We start from the raw sequence: 13,518 nt of genomic DNA, 5'->3' as shown, positions 1-13,518 counted from the left end.
TTAGAGCAGATACAATAAATATGTATTAGTGCGCTATAATGATTTTTAGGATGGAATAAGATAGATCGGGAGCCAGCTGCACACTAGCGCATGCACCCGACTTGCTGCTATGCCTTAATGAATCCAGGCCGTGTGAAAATATTTGTAGGGATAAACATACCGACTACAATTGTATTCGCTAGCTTTTGGCATTAGCTACATTATTGCCACTTTTGAAGCCGACAGCTACTATTAGTCTTGCATTGATATGATGCTTGAAAACAAACTACATGGTATGGCATGGTGCAATTATCTTATTATATTATCACAATTTTGTAAACCTCATGACTATGTAGTGGTACATATCAACAAGCTTATAATATAAGGAAAGGACAAAAAAAAATCAAGCCTGGCTAGTCAATAGCATCAATGCATTCTTTCTAAGCTAAAAAATCACGTCGAAAATGAGCAGGAGAATTTCTTTCATTTAATGCTAGTAATTTGACAAATTCTGGCTACGCCATTCGGTTTTTCAGGTGCAACGGTCCTGGTGAAGTTGATCAGAGTAGTATCATGCACGTTCTTGAAGATATACAAGAAAAATAATATTGGCATTTCCAACATTGTGAGATCCACAGTTCTTTAGTAACCCTATCTTCTACGTTACAGAATTGTGCCCAAAAAATTGCCCCTCGCACCTCTAGGGGAAAATAGATGAGGGGGCTGCAGAGCATTTCGCTGAGCAGTATACAGTTGGTTCAAAGTTTAAACCAGCTGTATCCCTCCAAAATCAGCTAATCTTTTCCTCCATTATCATATACCCAGGGGCTTCAACTGATGATGTGTTGGTCCAATCCCAATTCTCAGTTCAACACATCTAATCAACCAAACAAGGGCCAGCATCATGGACCTTTCTCCAATAATAGTACATTAGCAGTAACCTAAGCATTTTGATTTATCTGCAATGGCGGGATGCCAGGAATTTGAGGAATGGGGGACTTTTTCTTCTTTATTTTGTCGAACATCATAGCCTGCGTCATTAAGATAAGTCCTGCAATAGAGGCAGAGTTCTGGAGCACACATCTTGCAACCCTGCATGGGTCTACCACACCAGCTTCAACAAGGTCTTCGAACTTGTCGGTCATCGCATTGTATCCAACTCGCCATTCACTAGCAAGAAGCTTCTCAACAACAGCTGGACCATCTGCCCCAGCATTGCGGGCTATTGTCATAGCAGGGACCAGAAGTGCCTATAGCAACATTGGAGGTTTCAGAATTAGAATGTTATGCAACCATTGTTTTAATTATTTTGCAGGGAAAATATTTTCTGAAAACGTGTTATTACAGTGAACACCTTAAATTTAAATTGATGTGGCTTTGCACTTGTTAGTCACTAAAAAAATTGACAGATTTTCCATCTTAACTATTTGATGCCTAGGTACAGAAGGTAGACTACTCTTCAAAGCAACAGGCCAATAGCAGTGTAATGCAATAGGCCAATAACTGGGGAACAGGACATGTGTAAAAGAAGTGATGGTTGTCAGTGAATCAAAGAAACAAACCTTCCCAACTATATCTACACCAATCTTCTCTTCAGAGTCAACCACAAGATCCATGATACTGGGAATATACTTTGATAATTGAATATATGTCAAACCACCACCAGGAGTTATCCCTTCACTAATGGCTGCAAAGGTTGCATTTTTTGCATCCTCCGCTCTCAGTTTCCTATCCTCGAGTTCAGCTTCAGTAGCTGCGCCAACCTGAATAAAATTACATTCTTATCAGATCCCCCGACACAAATCAACAGTTTTACACCTCGAGTTCAGCTTCAGTAGCTGCGTCAACCTGATTTTTGTGCGTTTCTGTATCCTGAAAATCTTTATGACACAGAAAGAAAGTTTTCCAGTAAAATTTTATACAGAAAGCACATGCCTTTTAAACTATTGGAATATAGGTTTGTTGATACAATGTCATAGCAACATACCTTGATAACCGCAACACCTCTTGAGAGTTTAGCGATTCGAGCTGAAAACCTTTCCTTTAGATATGCACTTGTCGTCTCCTCTAGATCTTTCTTCAGTTGCTGAATTCTGGCCTCAATTTCTGGTCTCATTGAAGGATGTGCAATGATAGTAGTAGAATCACTTGTTATAGTGATCTTCTGAGCCATACCTAGCTGATCAGAAGTAGCGCCTTGAAGACACCAACCAAGGTCACTAGCAAAGAAATCGGCACCTGTTAAATAGAAGGAAAAAAAAAACTCAGAGACTAATAGAGCTAGGCAGATAAGTTTAAAGCAATTCAACATGCACATGAAAGATAGTAGAAGCCAAAAGATGAAACCACATACGAAAATGCTGGTCTCATAGCATAATGTCATCTGACAAATTACAAATACTAAGGAACTGCTCCCCGCAGAAAAGAAAAAAGAGAATCTTTTAGGATGTGCTCTAGATTTTGTAAGCATGTAGGACAAAATTATGTACTTTGTATGTATGGAATAATTCTAACAACATTAAATTTCAATGTGCATAGTTCTATTGTGCTAATTCTTCACCTGTCATAATAGCGATATCTTGGAGAATAGCCTTCTTTTCATCCCCCAAACCAGGACATTTAACAACCGCAACATTTAGCAGTCCATTCAGTTTGTTAAGAACAAGAGTTGAATACACTGTATGTGAAACATCCTCAGCAATAATCAACAGAGGGACACTCAACTGTGTGGTCTTCTCCAGCAAAGGAAGTATCTCTTGGACATCATCCACCCGCTGATCAGTTAAAAGCACCCTAGCGTTTTCAAATTCAACAATTGCTTTGTCTTGATTTGTGATGAAATGTGGAGAAATATAACCCTTGTCTATCTACAACAATCAGATGGAGAAGCATGAATTGTAATATTATCAGTTTACTCCAGCTACTATCTGCACTGTACGTTGATTCATCATAGTTAAATGGAATGCTTTTGTTTGGCATGCCTTGAGACAACTGCACTTTGTTGCAAAAAAAAAAAGTTTTGTACATATAAATAGCATATTTTGGAGAGAAATTTTATGTCCACATCAAGGTACCTTCATTCCTTCTTGCACCTCGACTGAAGTATATATTGAAGATGACGACTCAATTTTTATTATTCCATCAGGGCCTATCTTCTCCAATGCATCAGCAATGAGATCGCCAACATATTCATCATTGCCAGCTGATATTGAAGCAACGGCTGAAAATGAAATTTAGTGACTTACAGCAATGAGTAATCTGACCACACATAATAGTTTGAGTGCATGCACAGACTAATCACGATATGCTTCACATTACATCAACTATATACTGTCCAAAAAAGAAAGAGGTAATTTCTATTCCTTTATCACTTAGAATTTGTAAGGTGCACATCAATTCATTTATAATTTAATCAAGATAGGGTTCCTCCATCTGAAAGAATATGAAATATCTATATGATATACCACCTGAGACTCACATGATGCCTATCATTACCTGTTACTAGTCTAGTGGGTGTCACTTCATGGTTCATTAGTTTGTATTTCTGTGCTCATGGTGCATGCTTCCTGGGTGAGAAAATTACCTTTTATTTCCGCCTTTGTACTTACAGGGATACCTTTAGTCTTCAAGATTTCAATAAGTTCATGAACAGCTTTGTCAATACCCTTTCTCAGGGCAACTGGGTTAGCACCAGTGGCAACTGCCAGCAGCCCAAGGTTAATCATTTCTCTTGCCAAAATAATAGCAGTTGTTGTTCCATCCCCAACAGCACTATTTGTCTTGGATGCTATCTGGTTAGCATGTTATCAGTAAATAAACAGCAGTGATATTGACCAATTTGAAGAATATGGAGACATTCAACAGCTAACCTCTTGAAGTAGCATGGCACCTGCATGCTCAATAGCATTTGGGAGTTCTATAGCCTTGGCAATTGTGACACCATCATTGATTACTTTAGGAACATCATCTTGGTCAATAACAACATTCCTGCCTGCAGTAAACTTTTGAGTTTTCAAAGTTCCGTACCATTACAAGACAATAAAGCAAATAATTCAGGCCCATGAGAAGCCAACCAACAACATGAACAACAATTAAACCAACGAATACGCCAGGCATAGCATCTTCATCAAGAATGAGTAATTTCTAGATGATTCCAAAAGGCATTCTTTTAGACTCCTGATGGTGAATTTGTGTGCATTCACTAGATTCACATCTTACATCGAGGAGAAAAATCATCTAGAAATTACTGCAGTACTCAAAAGCAACAAACAGTAGGCTCACCTTTGGGGCCTAGAGTGACCGCGACGGCGTCGGCGAGCTTGTCGATGCCGGCGGCAAGCCCACGGCGGCAGGCTTCACCGGAAGATATCACCTTGACGTCAGCGCGCACGGCGAAACGGCAGCGGAGCCTCGCCGGGCTAGGCAGCGTGCACGACCATTTGGGGAGCAGCCTGGAGGAGTGCGAGAAAGCGGCCGTGAAAGAGACGGTGGTCAAAGACATGGAAGCAAGCGAAGAAGGGGGGCTGGCGTTCCACGATGCGGCGGCCGCGCGGGGTAGGGAGCTGGCGGAGAGACGAGCAGTGGCCAGTGGGGCTGGGGGTTGGCCGGAGAAGAGGTGGAGACGGCGGCGCCGACGAGGGTTTTACTCCAGCAGACAGACAAAGAAGGTTTATCCGATTCGCTTCTTCTCTCCACTTCTCAAGGAATCAGCGTCTCTCTCAAGATATAAAAATGCCCCGAGTCTTTTCACTTTTATTTCTGGACTAGTATTTGAATCTAAGGGACTGTTTGGTCATATCGAATATGTAGACACTAATTAGAAGTATTAAATATAGACTATTAATAAAATTCACTCTATACTATGGAATCTATACTATGGAATCGCAAGACGAATCTATTAAGTCTAATTAGTCCATGATTAGCGAATACGATGCTACAGTGATTATTTGCTAATTGTGACTTAATTATGCTTAAAAAATTGTCTAATGAAATAACATTTATTTCTACGATTAGTTTTATTATCAATCTATATTTAATACTCATAATTAACGTCCAAACATTCAATGTGACAAGAGATTAAAAAAAGTCTCTGGATCCAAACTGCCACTAAAATCCACTACGTTTTGGAAAACTTTCACTTTTCAAATTTGCACCTGTAATAAAACTGTAATGTGTGTACAGAACAATCTATTTTCCCACGCAAATAATGTATGTACTCCTTTTGTTTCTCTCCCTTGGGTTTGGAGGATTTGTTTTTCTTTTTTTGGTGAAAACCTAACATTCCTTCCTGTGTTCGAAGAGGCTCTCATTTGACAGTTGAGCACAAGTAGTATAGCTGTATTTGATATGCAAAGTACTTCGATATGTTTTCAGGTAGTATTTGTAAGAATTTTCAAGGACGAGTATATGGTGTAATGAGTAGTAAAATAGAACCAAAGGAAGCACGGATCAAATCAACAGGTCAAGCTGCAGACACAAGGGACGGGAAGATGGTGAATAAACAGGCAACTGCAATGAACACTCCAAACATCTCCAGCGTGCAAGAAACTCAACTGGGGATCACCAACATTTCACATCACGAACAATTAGCTCTTCTACTACCTGTCACAAATCAAATTTCTTAATTCCTAACACGCAAACAAAACACACGCACACCAGTCAGTGAAAGTTACTCTCTGAACATTGAACAAAGTTAGTCCTTGAGAAACCTTCGCTAAAGTGTTCTAAAGATCAGCATCATCATCATCATCTGTGTGTTTTTGGCTACTTCCTGAGGCTGCACATTTCGTCTGCTTCGTCTGGCAGCCCCAGAAGAGGCAGACTCTTCAGCTGGTCTCAACTCTCCAAGTGCAGATGCAACATTCATCCCGTTGTCATGAAGGCACCCGAGCACAAGGCACCGAGAACAAGTAAACACATAGTGCAAGTCACTTGTCAAATGGTGGATTCTTCTGAAAAGTCCCAGGAGCAAACACCGGGAGGGAGCCCATGCGTGCTCTCTCGTCCCGGGTATCACGCTGGTACGCACTAGGAGGGTGGTCCCTACTTCCATCAGGGCGCGCTCTTGTGCCTGCCTCACTCTGAGCATTGACACCAGAGGTGCTCAGAATTGGCCCACCAAAGAATATTGATTGCCCAGTATATGTCAATCTCTCAGATGGCTGCCCTGATGAAATTGCAGAGGAAGATGCGTTCGCAGGTGCGAGATTTCTCCCATGGCTGCTTGATTCACCAGTTGGATTTGCCAAGAAACGTGGTGCTCTTGCTGGCAGATCAACACCAGCACTTGGCCTTGTCTGCGCAGGCACTGACACGTACCGACCAGCCTCTTGGTCCCAGACAACAGAGGCTCTTCGGTTCTCCCGAACATAAGATGTGGCTGACTGGAACATTGGGTTGGTTATCTGGGTGGTAGGAACAGGTGGCCGCACTATCCCTGGCGCAGGTCTTTCAGGGGGTGGAGGTTGATGAGGAGGAGGTGCATGAAACTGAGAATGAGAGGCAAGCTTGTGGATGTGAACTGGGCTGCTCAAACTGCTTGCTGTCTGTGTGTTAATCTCATAGTCATCCTGGCTTGCAAGGCTTTGGGGGTATGAGTTCTGAAGAGGAGACAGTCTCATCTCACCCCTTGATTCCTTCGTGCCACTGTAGTCAACGCTCATGCTACTCCTGACGCTGGCATTGCCACTGGAGCTAAGATCAGCATCATGGCCACGACGGGCATCTATTGGTCGGAGAACAGATGATGACGCCCGAGCTTTTGCTGCAGCTTTCATTACCTCATTTCTATCTAGCTTTGCAAGGCTCCGAGCACTGATCTTGACAGGCTTCTTGGATTTGTTTGCTCTTTCAGCATATCCAGCAGCATCAGGATCAACTGTTGAAGGTACCATCCCAGGCTCCAAATGTGGAATCACTTCATCCTAGCAAAAGTTTCAGCACAAATAAATTTAGCAAGGCTTCAGAAGTGCTTACAATATTATAATTATGTTTTATTCCAACTTTGAGGCAATTATTAATCTTCCACATAATTGCCATTTTGCCATTTGAAAATGCGGGCTCACCTGATCAATAAATATTCTTGGAGGTGTGCACCAAGCACCCTTGTGGTGAAGGCCAAGTGAACTTCCTACACTGAATCCTGTCGTTGCCGAATTTGATGGCGAGTAGGTAATATGTGCTTCTTCATCATCCTCCGGACCTGCCTCACTCATAGCTCTCATTGCGACAACATAGTCGTAGGTTGTGATCCCCTGAGTATAGGAAGGAACATAGTTGAGAATGCAGGAGACAACTTGGATATGCGTTACATTCCATTAAGAATCCTGAGGCAAACCTTTCTTATCAGTATCATGTGGAAGAAGAAAAGTTCCCCTAAAGGTATGCAGGCCACTAACGAAAGAAGAGTAAATATACCCTGCACATAAGAAACTCCATATTCAGTTAATTATCAGCTCAAAAAACTAAGTCTTAAAAATTAAGAACTACTAGCAAGTGTTGCTCAATATACATCCATTTCCAATATGCAAATGTGTTTCAATAAGTGAGGAACTAGTAGGTAGAAGACTTACGTAGACACAAATGTTGTGAAAAAATATAGAGATGCTTAAAACTAACTACATTCACATAACTACTAGTATTGTGCACAGTAGTTTCAGAAACCACGGTTTTAACACCTTGCTGTTAAAGCTGGCCTACCCTTGTGACAACAGAGGATGTAAGGCAATGCAGATGAATGTTTGGTTCTGGTGACACTGGCTCACCAGCACATTCCTCTCTTCACACATGTGCGCCATTTAGGTCAGCTATAACGATGAGGTGCTAAAACTGGGGTTCATACTTCAATTGTAGTTCTATTTAGTCACTAAAATTGTGAGAGCAAAGTAAAAAAGAAGCAATGTTTGAAATTCCTCATCAGATAAAGAGTTGAAAGATGCTGCCATGGATAACTCCTTATAACCAAGAAGACCTACAAGAAAACTTATGATACTTACTACTATAACAGCAAATGGAGCACGAGTCACGCCATTCCCAAGCTTGTCTTGGATGTTTCTCAATGCGTTCTTATCAACAAAGCATAGTACAATGACAGCAATGCCCACTCCAAATTCAATTGCAAGCTGTCACACAGGATATTGTAAATATTTAGTGCAGTTCAAGAAAAGGAAAATCTCTACACCAACCTATATAACTAAGCATAATTAGAAAAGGATATAAACAACTCAGTATTACAAACCCAGAACAGACTGATTGCCATCAGTGAAATAAACGTGAAATAGTTCTTCCGTCCAACACAGTTATTTAGCCACTGCCAAAGACATCAATATCAGCTATGCGAAATTTAACATTGCAAGATTCCATCCAAAAGAAAGTGCAAGAAAAAAGAAGCCACCCGACAATGATGATCGAATCCATCAACACATTTGTCACAACTTCGGCAGTGTTTACTGAATTTACGAACCTGAAAATTAATTTTGTAAAACAAGAGTATATAACAGAAAATTCAAATAAGTTTACTGCAAGATGCATCAGCAGAAGATAAATCAATGTACCTCAGCATTGCATAATGTGCAAAACAGAGCTTCTTCACCATTAGCTTGCTGTTCTGACTCATCAGGTTTCCGGCAATCCTCCTTTACAAATAAAGCACAAAGAAGCCCACCAAGCAAGTAACAGCTTGATCTTTTTCTTGGCAGCTGTGAGCTCAGATTTACATGTGGCTCCCTCATAGATGAACCTCGCTGATTAGAATGGCCATCAAGAGAACTTCTGCAAGTTGATGTTGGAGACTGTGTTCCAATTGTGTTGTTGCCTTTCTGGGGCAACTTTATGCCTTGCAGCCCATCACTGTTGGCTGGTACGTCGATAAAGCCATCCTCAAACTTCGACATGATCCCAGGATCAGCAGGGTTAATGGTTGTGCACCGGATGTAAAGTATGAAAACAGACAAGGCCTGAAAGTGGTGTAGATAGGAGAAGTGTTTCATTAAACCAGAAGATAACTCTTCTCAGATATTAGAATGACATATATAAAGACCATTTGGCAGGCTTACCACAGGAGTATAAACACCTATAGCAACATACTCAAGGACTTGCTTTCCAAGAAATGGTGCAAAGAAGGCATAGAATGCAACCACCAGAAGGAAGAATACCACAATTGCAACAATCTGTCAAAACTCAAAAGGATAGGATAAATCAGTCATAAAGTTGTTCAAGAAACAAGAACACATGCTGGTGTAGTTTTGAGCTTTTTGAAGCCCATAGTAGATGGTGCAGGAAGACACAAGATTACTGCATAGTGCCTGTGAGTAAAATTCAGTTTACCAGAAAACAGCACACCTTGAGGGAAACAGTGTTTAAGAGTGCACAAAAAATGAAAGAGAAAAGAACAAGGGTATATCAAACTATGTATAGAACCCACAAGTGTCAAGCTCTAGCAACATCACCGTATTTCTTATTATTAATTACTTAAATGCTTTATTTGCAATGGATCTGAGATTAATGCAAGAGTTGAATCTAGGCAGAATGTGAATTCCTGTTAACATGGTCAAAAACTCATGATGATGTGCCAGGCTACAGGTGCAAGATCCTTCAAGTCATTCTCAAAGATATGCAAAAGGCAAGAATACATCTAAACAGAGATTAGCTAGTAACAGGGGAATGTAAATGATAAGATGGCATGAAATGTTCTCTGGAAGAGACAATAACTAACTACCCTTGTTGAAAACAGAAGCAAAACTACAAACCAATCACATAACAACAGCAATAGCAATCAAAATATTACTACAGATGGCCTATGCTACAAAGTTTACCTAACACAGAAAATAACAGGCGACCTTTCACCACAAACATACACCGCTCGCAAAAGTTCCTACTTTTAACATGTATTGTAAGTGGTCCTTGCAACTACCAAACCTGGTTACCTACATGCATATGTTCCATCAAATGTACAATGTGATGCTTCAAAGAACTTGCAGAAACATTTTTAGGAGACTAGTTCCATAGTTTCTCAGCAGATACTTAGGAGCTACTAAGCTAGCAGTTCTACAAGGCAACAGAAGAAGAAACTGGGGAAACATTGTAATTTTGCATCATTATCAGTTGCAGTAGTACCCAAAAGTAACAAGCAATGTTGCAACGTGTTTAACCCACTATAATTGACCCATTTGAGCATGTTGGTATGAAAGGAAAACGTTCTTCCCACCCCCATATAGAATCATTCCTCCTGTCTCCGCCAAGCCCGAGACACAAAAACAAACGATGCAGGAATAGAGCAAAATGTGCTACTTTCTTCATGCATTCGCTCATTAATATAAGAGGATAATTTCGCAAAACGGCCATACCACTTCACCGGCGAATGCCATTTTATGCTAGAAACACATATTCTTGCCTTTACCGAGGTAAAGCGGTCCAACCCTAATGGGGCAAATCCTAACAAATCTAACACGAGCGACATAATTTGCAAAACATCCCAGCCATTTGGCAGACATTGCATCCAGACTCCTCCCTTACAAAATCACACTACTTGTTCATCTCCGCGCAAGTAGACACCCGAAAATTAGGGGGGCACAAATGAATGAATCGCTTCCCTTCAACTCTGTACGACTGTACTCGACAGATCTTCCGAACAGACACAAAAGATTGCGAATTTCTTGCAGCGCGGAGTCACAGAGAGGAAATTCTACGAAGAACTAACTCCTACGGCTGATACAGATGCGCGCACAGGATCAAGAAAACAAAAAAGAGCGGATTTTGTTGCACCGATGCAAGAACCCGAAGCGACAAGTGAGAGAAAGAGAGAAGAGAGAGAGATTTGTGGCTGCAGTGAGAGTCACCTGTAAGGTGTGGGCGGGGAGCTGCCATCCGTGCTTCCTCGCCATGGCCTCTCCCCACGGCGGCGCCGTTCAGATCGCCGCCGTCTCTCCCGCGGGCGGCAGCAAAGGGAAAGACTGGTGCTTTCTCAAGGGCAGGCCAAAGGAGGGTTGGGTAGTTCAGCAGTAGTAATGCTACCAGAGGAGAAAAAGGGCAGATTTTTCATTAAAACCCACCCTCTCCAGCCTCTCTCTCTCTCTCTCTCCTTCCTTTCTTGATTTCTGTTGCCTTTTTCACAGCGTCGGTTTGTTGGGGAAGATTGATCGAGTCAATTAAGGATCAGGCCTTCGGTGATTCAGGGATCCAATGGAATGCAGTGTCCTCTGTGCTGTTCAACCAGCTGAACTGAGGCTGCACACACACTGTAAACAGTTGAGGGTCAAAAGGTCTCAACTCTCATCTCATGAAGCACACTGGTAGTGGTACTAATCAAATAATCAATGGTTGACATGTCATGGTTAAGTAGCTGTCATTGTTCATCAGTGCCATGTTTTGCCTACCAATGCATTGCAAATTGCAGGTTATGAAATCGGTCGCCCACCAACTCAGCAAGTGGTGAAGATTTTACCAGGACAAACAACTATCCTGCCAAGAAAAAAAAACTACTCCATTATTCAGATACAAATCTCTTGCTCTTCATAAGTGACTCTAGGATGAGGGAGATTCCTAGTTAGTTGAGCACAAGAATGCTAAAATTGTTAATGATCAAGTGGAACTAGTAATGCACTAATGGCATGGATCAGCCAGACCAGCCTGGTACTGCTAGCTAGGGAGTGGATCATCAGTTGGGGTCACCCATGGTCCCACTGGTCCCATGCCCCTTGCAGCTGGGTAAGCGGTGTGTGGGTCCCACTGTCAGCCACACATACGTCCATTGCATATCGCCTTGCCCTTGCCTGCACTGTACACTAGTGCCTGTCCTGCCGCTGTTTGCCAATTTTTGGCCCAAAGTTCAGGCCAAGTTTGGATTTGGCGTAGGCTGTCTGCCTGCCTTACGCATGTTCTGATTCTTCAGTTAAAAAACAATGTTTGGATCGTAGATTGATCCTGACGATGACGATATGCATATGAATTTGGAATAGGCTCTCGTCTAGAGCTGAAAACGACTCGGTATATCTTATTTGGAGTTTAGCAATGTTATTAATGCGGATATAAATAGCGGCCTATCGTAGATACAAGATAGAAATTTGCTATTGTAAGAATATGACGGGGCGTATTGTCTGGTAGATTGTGTAAAACATGAAAGGATCATTGAGTGGGCTAAATGGCTGAATAAATGTTTCTTGAAAAACTCAGCATTGGAATTAAATTAACTTTTGGAACTTCTGATACTTGGGTTATTTTTCTCTTCAAGAATTTAACAAGAGTAATAACCCATGCACCAAGATAGGAAGAAAGCGGCTGAACAAATAGACGTAGCTCAGGAACACGAATACATGTTAGAGAGAATGGAAAGATATGGTTTTCAGTAAAGTTTGGATCATAAAAGATACTACTCTTTGCTCAGAAGCTACAAAGGAGTTGAACTCACTTGATCCTGTCTCACCGAGCTCGTAACCACAATAAGATTTGTCTTAGAATCCGTACCAAATCGAGCCGTTTTAGAATGACCACAAGAGCTCTAACCCAAGTAACACAATCTGCTCTACCAATTGATTTTCTAGGAATGAACACGACATTCATTAAAGTTATTTTGTATCCTTGTGGAGTGGAGGACGAATTCACACAAAATTCTCCCGATCGGATCGAATGGTCACAAGTGATGCCTAAGCTGGCTAGGAGGATGTCCCCAAGAGTAAAATGCTTCACGCATTGCCCAAGATCGATCACCAAATACTCAACACAAACCTACCTTCTCAATTTCTTCAAATCCTCAAAACCAAACTCACAAGTAGGATTTGGCACAAATCTCAAGGTGGGAAAGGTAAAAATGACATAGAAAGTAGGTTAAGATGAGATGATAACCAACTCTCAAAACTAGGGAAAGAGATATTAAATACTTGTTTTCTCATAAACTAGTCATTACTCACATATTTAAGCATTGAAACTTTTGATGGTGCACATCAAAACTTTCAATCACATTTGGAAGCCGTTTGTCCTCGAGCCATCATCTCATCTGTAGATGTTATTAACGCTACACGTTTTCTGTTTCTTGAGACTAAACATGTGCTTAACTCGTTAACACTCAGTACGTAACACATTATCCAAAGGAATAATTAACTATTTGGTAACTGAATAAGTTACAGAGATTCAAAATTTACAATGTTCTCTAACTTCAAAATCCCAACCAACGATTTTTTGTATATATTGGTCTCTTTCTCTATAAATATGTATATAAAAGTTTTATTCAAAAATTATTTTTCGTTCACGATATATTGTTTGGCCCTTTCAGGTTCACACCCTCAATCCGAATCATGTTACATTAGAGGATAGGATATGATAAAACCACTGTTCATCCTAATCCATTCAAATTTTACCACTACTCGTATGTTGTTTGTTAGCTTATCGACTGCAATCAACTTAAAGTTCACAATTTAATTTTACAGTTTGTTTTAATTTTACTGTGTAAATTATTTTTAAGTTGTGTCACTAACTGAAATCTTTCTCCCAACCTTGGAAGTAAAAGACAGCAATGATGTTTGGTACTTAGGCCTGTCATCCGTAACG

The 13,518-nt window shown here is 41.0% G+C and overlaps 2 protein-coding genes across 2 annotated transcripts; both read right to left on the bottom strand.

Moving 5' to 3' along the window:
* Positions 1 to 454: 454 nt before the first annotated feature.
* LOC102711098 (ruBisCO large subunit-binding protein subunit alpha-like) lies at positions 455 to 4,684 on the bottom strand. The gene is made up of 8 exons (XM_006661480.3): positions 4,261 to 4,684; positions 3,849 to 3,970; positions 3,563 to 3,770; positions 3,054 to 3,199; positions 2,540 to 2,846; positions 1,967 to 2,217; positions 1,542 to 1,742; positions 455 to 1,229 (listed from the first exon to the last, which is right to left on the bottom strand). Exons 1-8 carry the CDS (start codon positions 4,478 to 4,480, stop codon positions 921 to 923), a joined length of 1,764 nt encoding a protein of 587 aa, XP_006661543.1. The 5' UTR covers positions 4,481 to 4,684; the 3' UTR covers positions 455 to 920.
* Positions 4,685 to 5,504: 820 nt separating this feature from the next.
* On the bottom strand, positions 5,505 to 11,195 carry LOC102703518 (probable protein S-acyltransferase 19). Its single transcript, XM_006660919.3, has 9 exons — positions 10,815 to 11,195; positions 9,033 to 9,146; positions 8,532 to 8,933; positions 8,372 to 8,440; positions 8,216 to 8,287; positions 7,974 to 8,099; positions 7,316 to 7,396; positions 7,044 to 7,232; positions 5,505 to 6,902 (listed from the first exon to the last, which is right to left on the bottom strand). The coding sequence occupies exons 1-9, from the start codon at positions 10,857 to 10,859 to the stop codon at positions 5,907 to 5,909; spliced, it is 2,094 nt and encodes a 697-aa protein (XP_006660982.1). The 5' UTR covers positions 10,860 to 11,195; the 3' UTR covers positions 5,505 to 5,906.
* Between the last annotated feature and the right edge of the window lie 2,323 nt (positions 11,196 to 13,518).

Source organism: Oryza brachyantha, chromosome 9 (assembly GCF_000231095.2).
Source record: "Oryza brachyantha chromosome 9, ObraRS2, whole genome shotgun sequence".
Lineage (NCBI taxonomy): Eukaryota > Viridiplantae > Streptophyta > Magnoliopsida > Poales > Poaceae > Oryza > Oryza brachyantha.
Note: the sequence above shows the minus strand (reverse complement) of the source record. Positions and strands in the feature narration are given on the sequence as shown.

Excerpts from the sequence above, each read along its gene's own strand:
- LOC102711098 (XM_006661480.3), bottom strand. The coding sequence starts at position 4,480 with ATGTCTTTGACCACCGTCTCTTTCACGGCCGCTTTCTCGCACTCCTCC. Across the intron at positions 3,971-4,260 it reads GGTCACTCTAGGCCCCAAAG|GCAGGAATGTTGTTATTGAC; the intron begins GTGAGCCTACTG and ends AGTTTACTGCAG. Across the intron at positions 3,200-3,562 it reads TACAAAGGCGGAAATAAAAG|CCGTTGCTTCAATATCAGCT; the intron begins GTAATTTTCTCA and ends TTTCATTTTCAG.
- LOC102703518 (XM_006660919.3), bottom strand. The coding sequence starts at position 10,859 with ATGGCGAGGAAGCACGGATGGCAGCTCCCCGCCCACACCTTACAG. Across the intron at positions 8,441-8,531 it reads GCACATTATGCAATGCTGAG|GTTCGTAAATTCAGTAAACA; the intron begins GTACATTGATTT and ends ATTAATTTTCAG. Across the intron at positions 6,903-7,043 it reads CAAGAATATTTATTGATCAG|GATGAAGTGATTCCACATTT; the intron begins GTGAGCCCGCAT and ends AACTTTTGCTAG.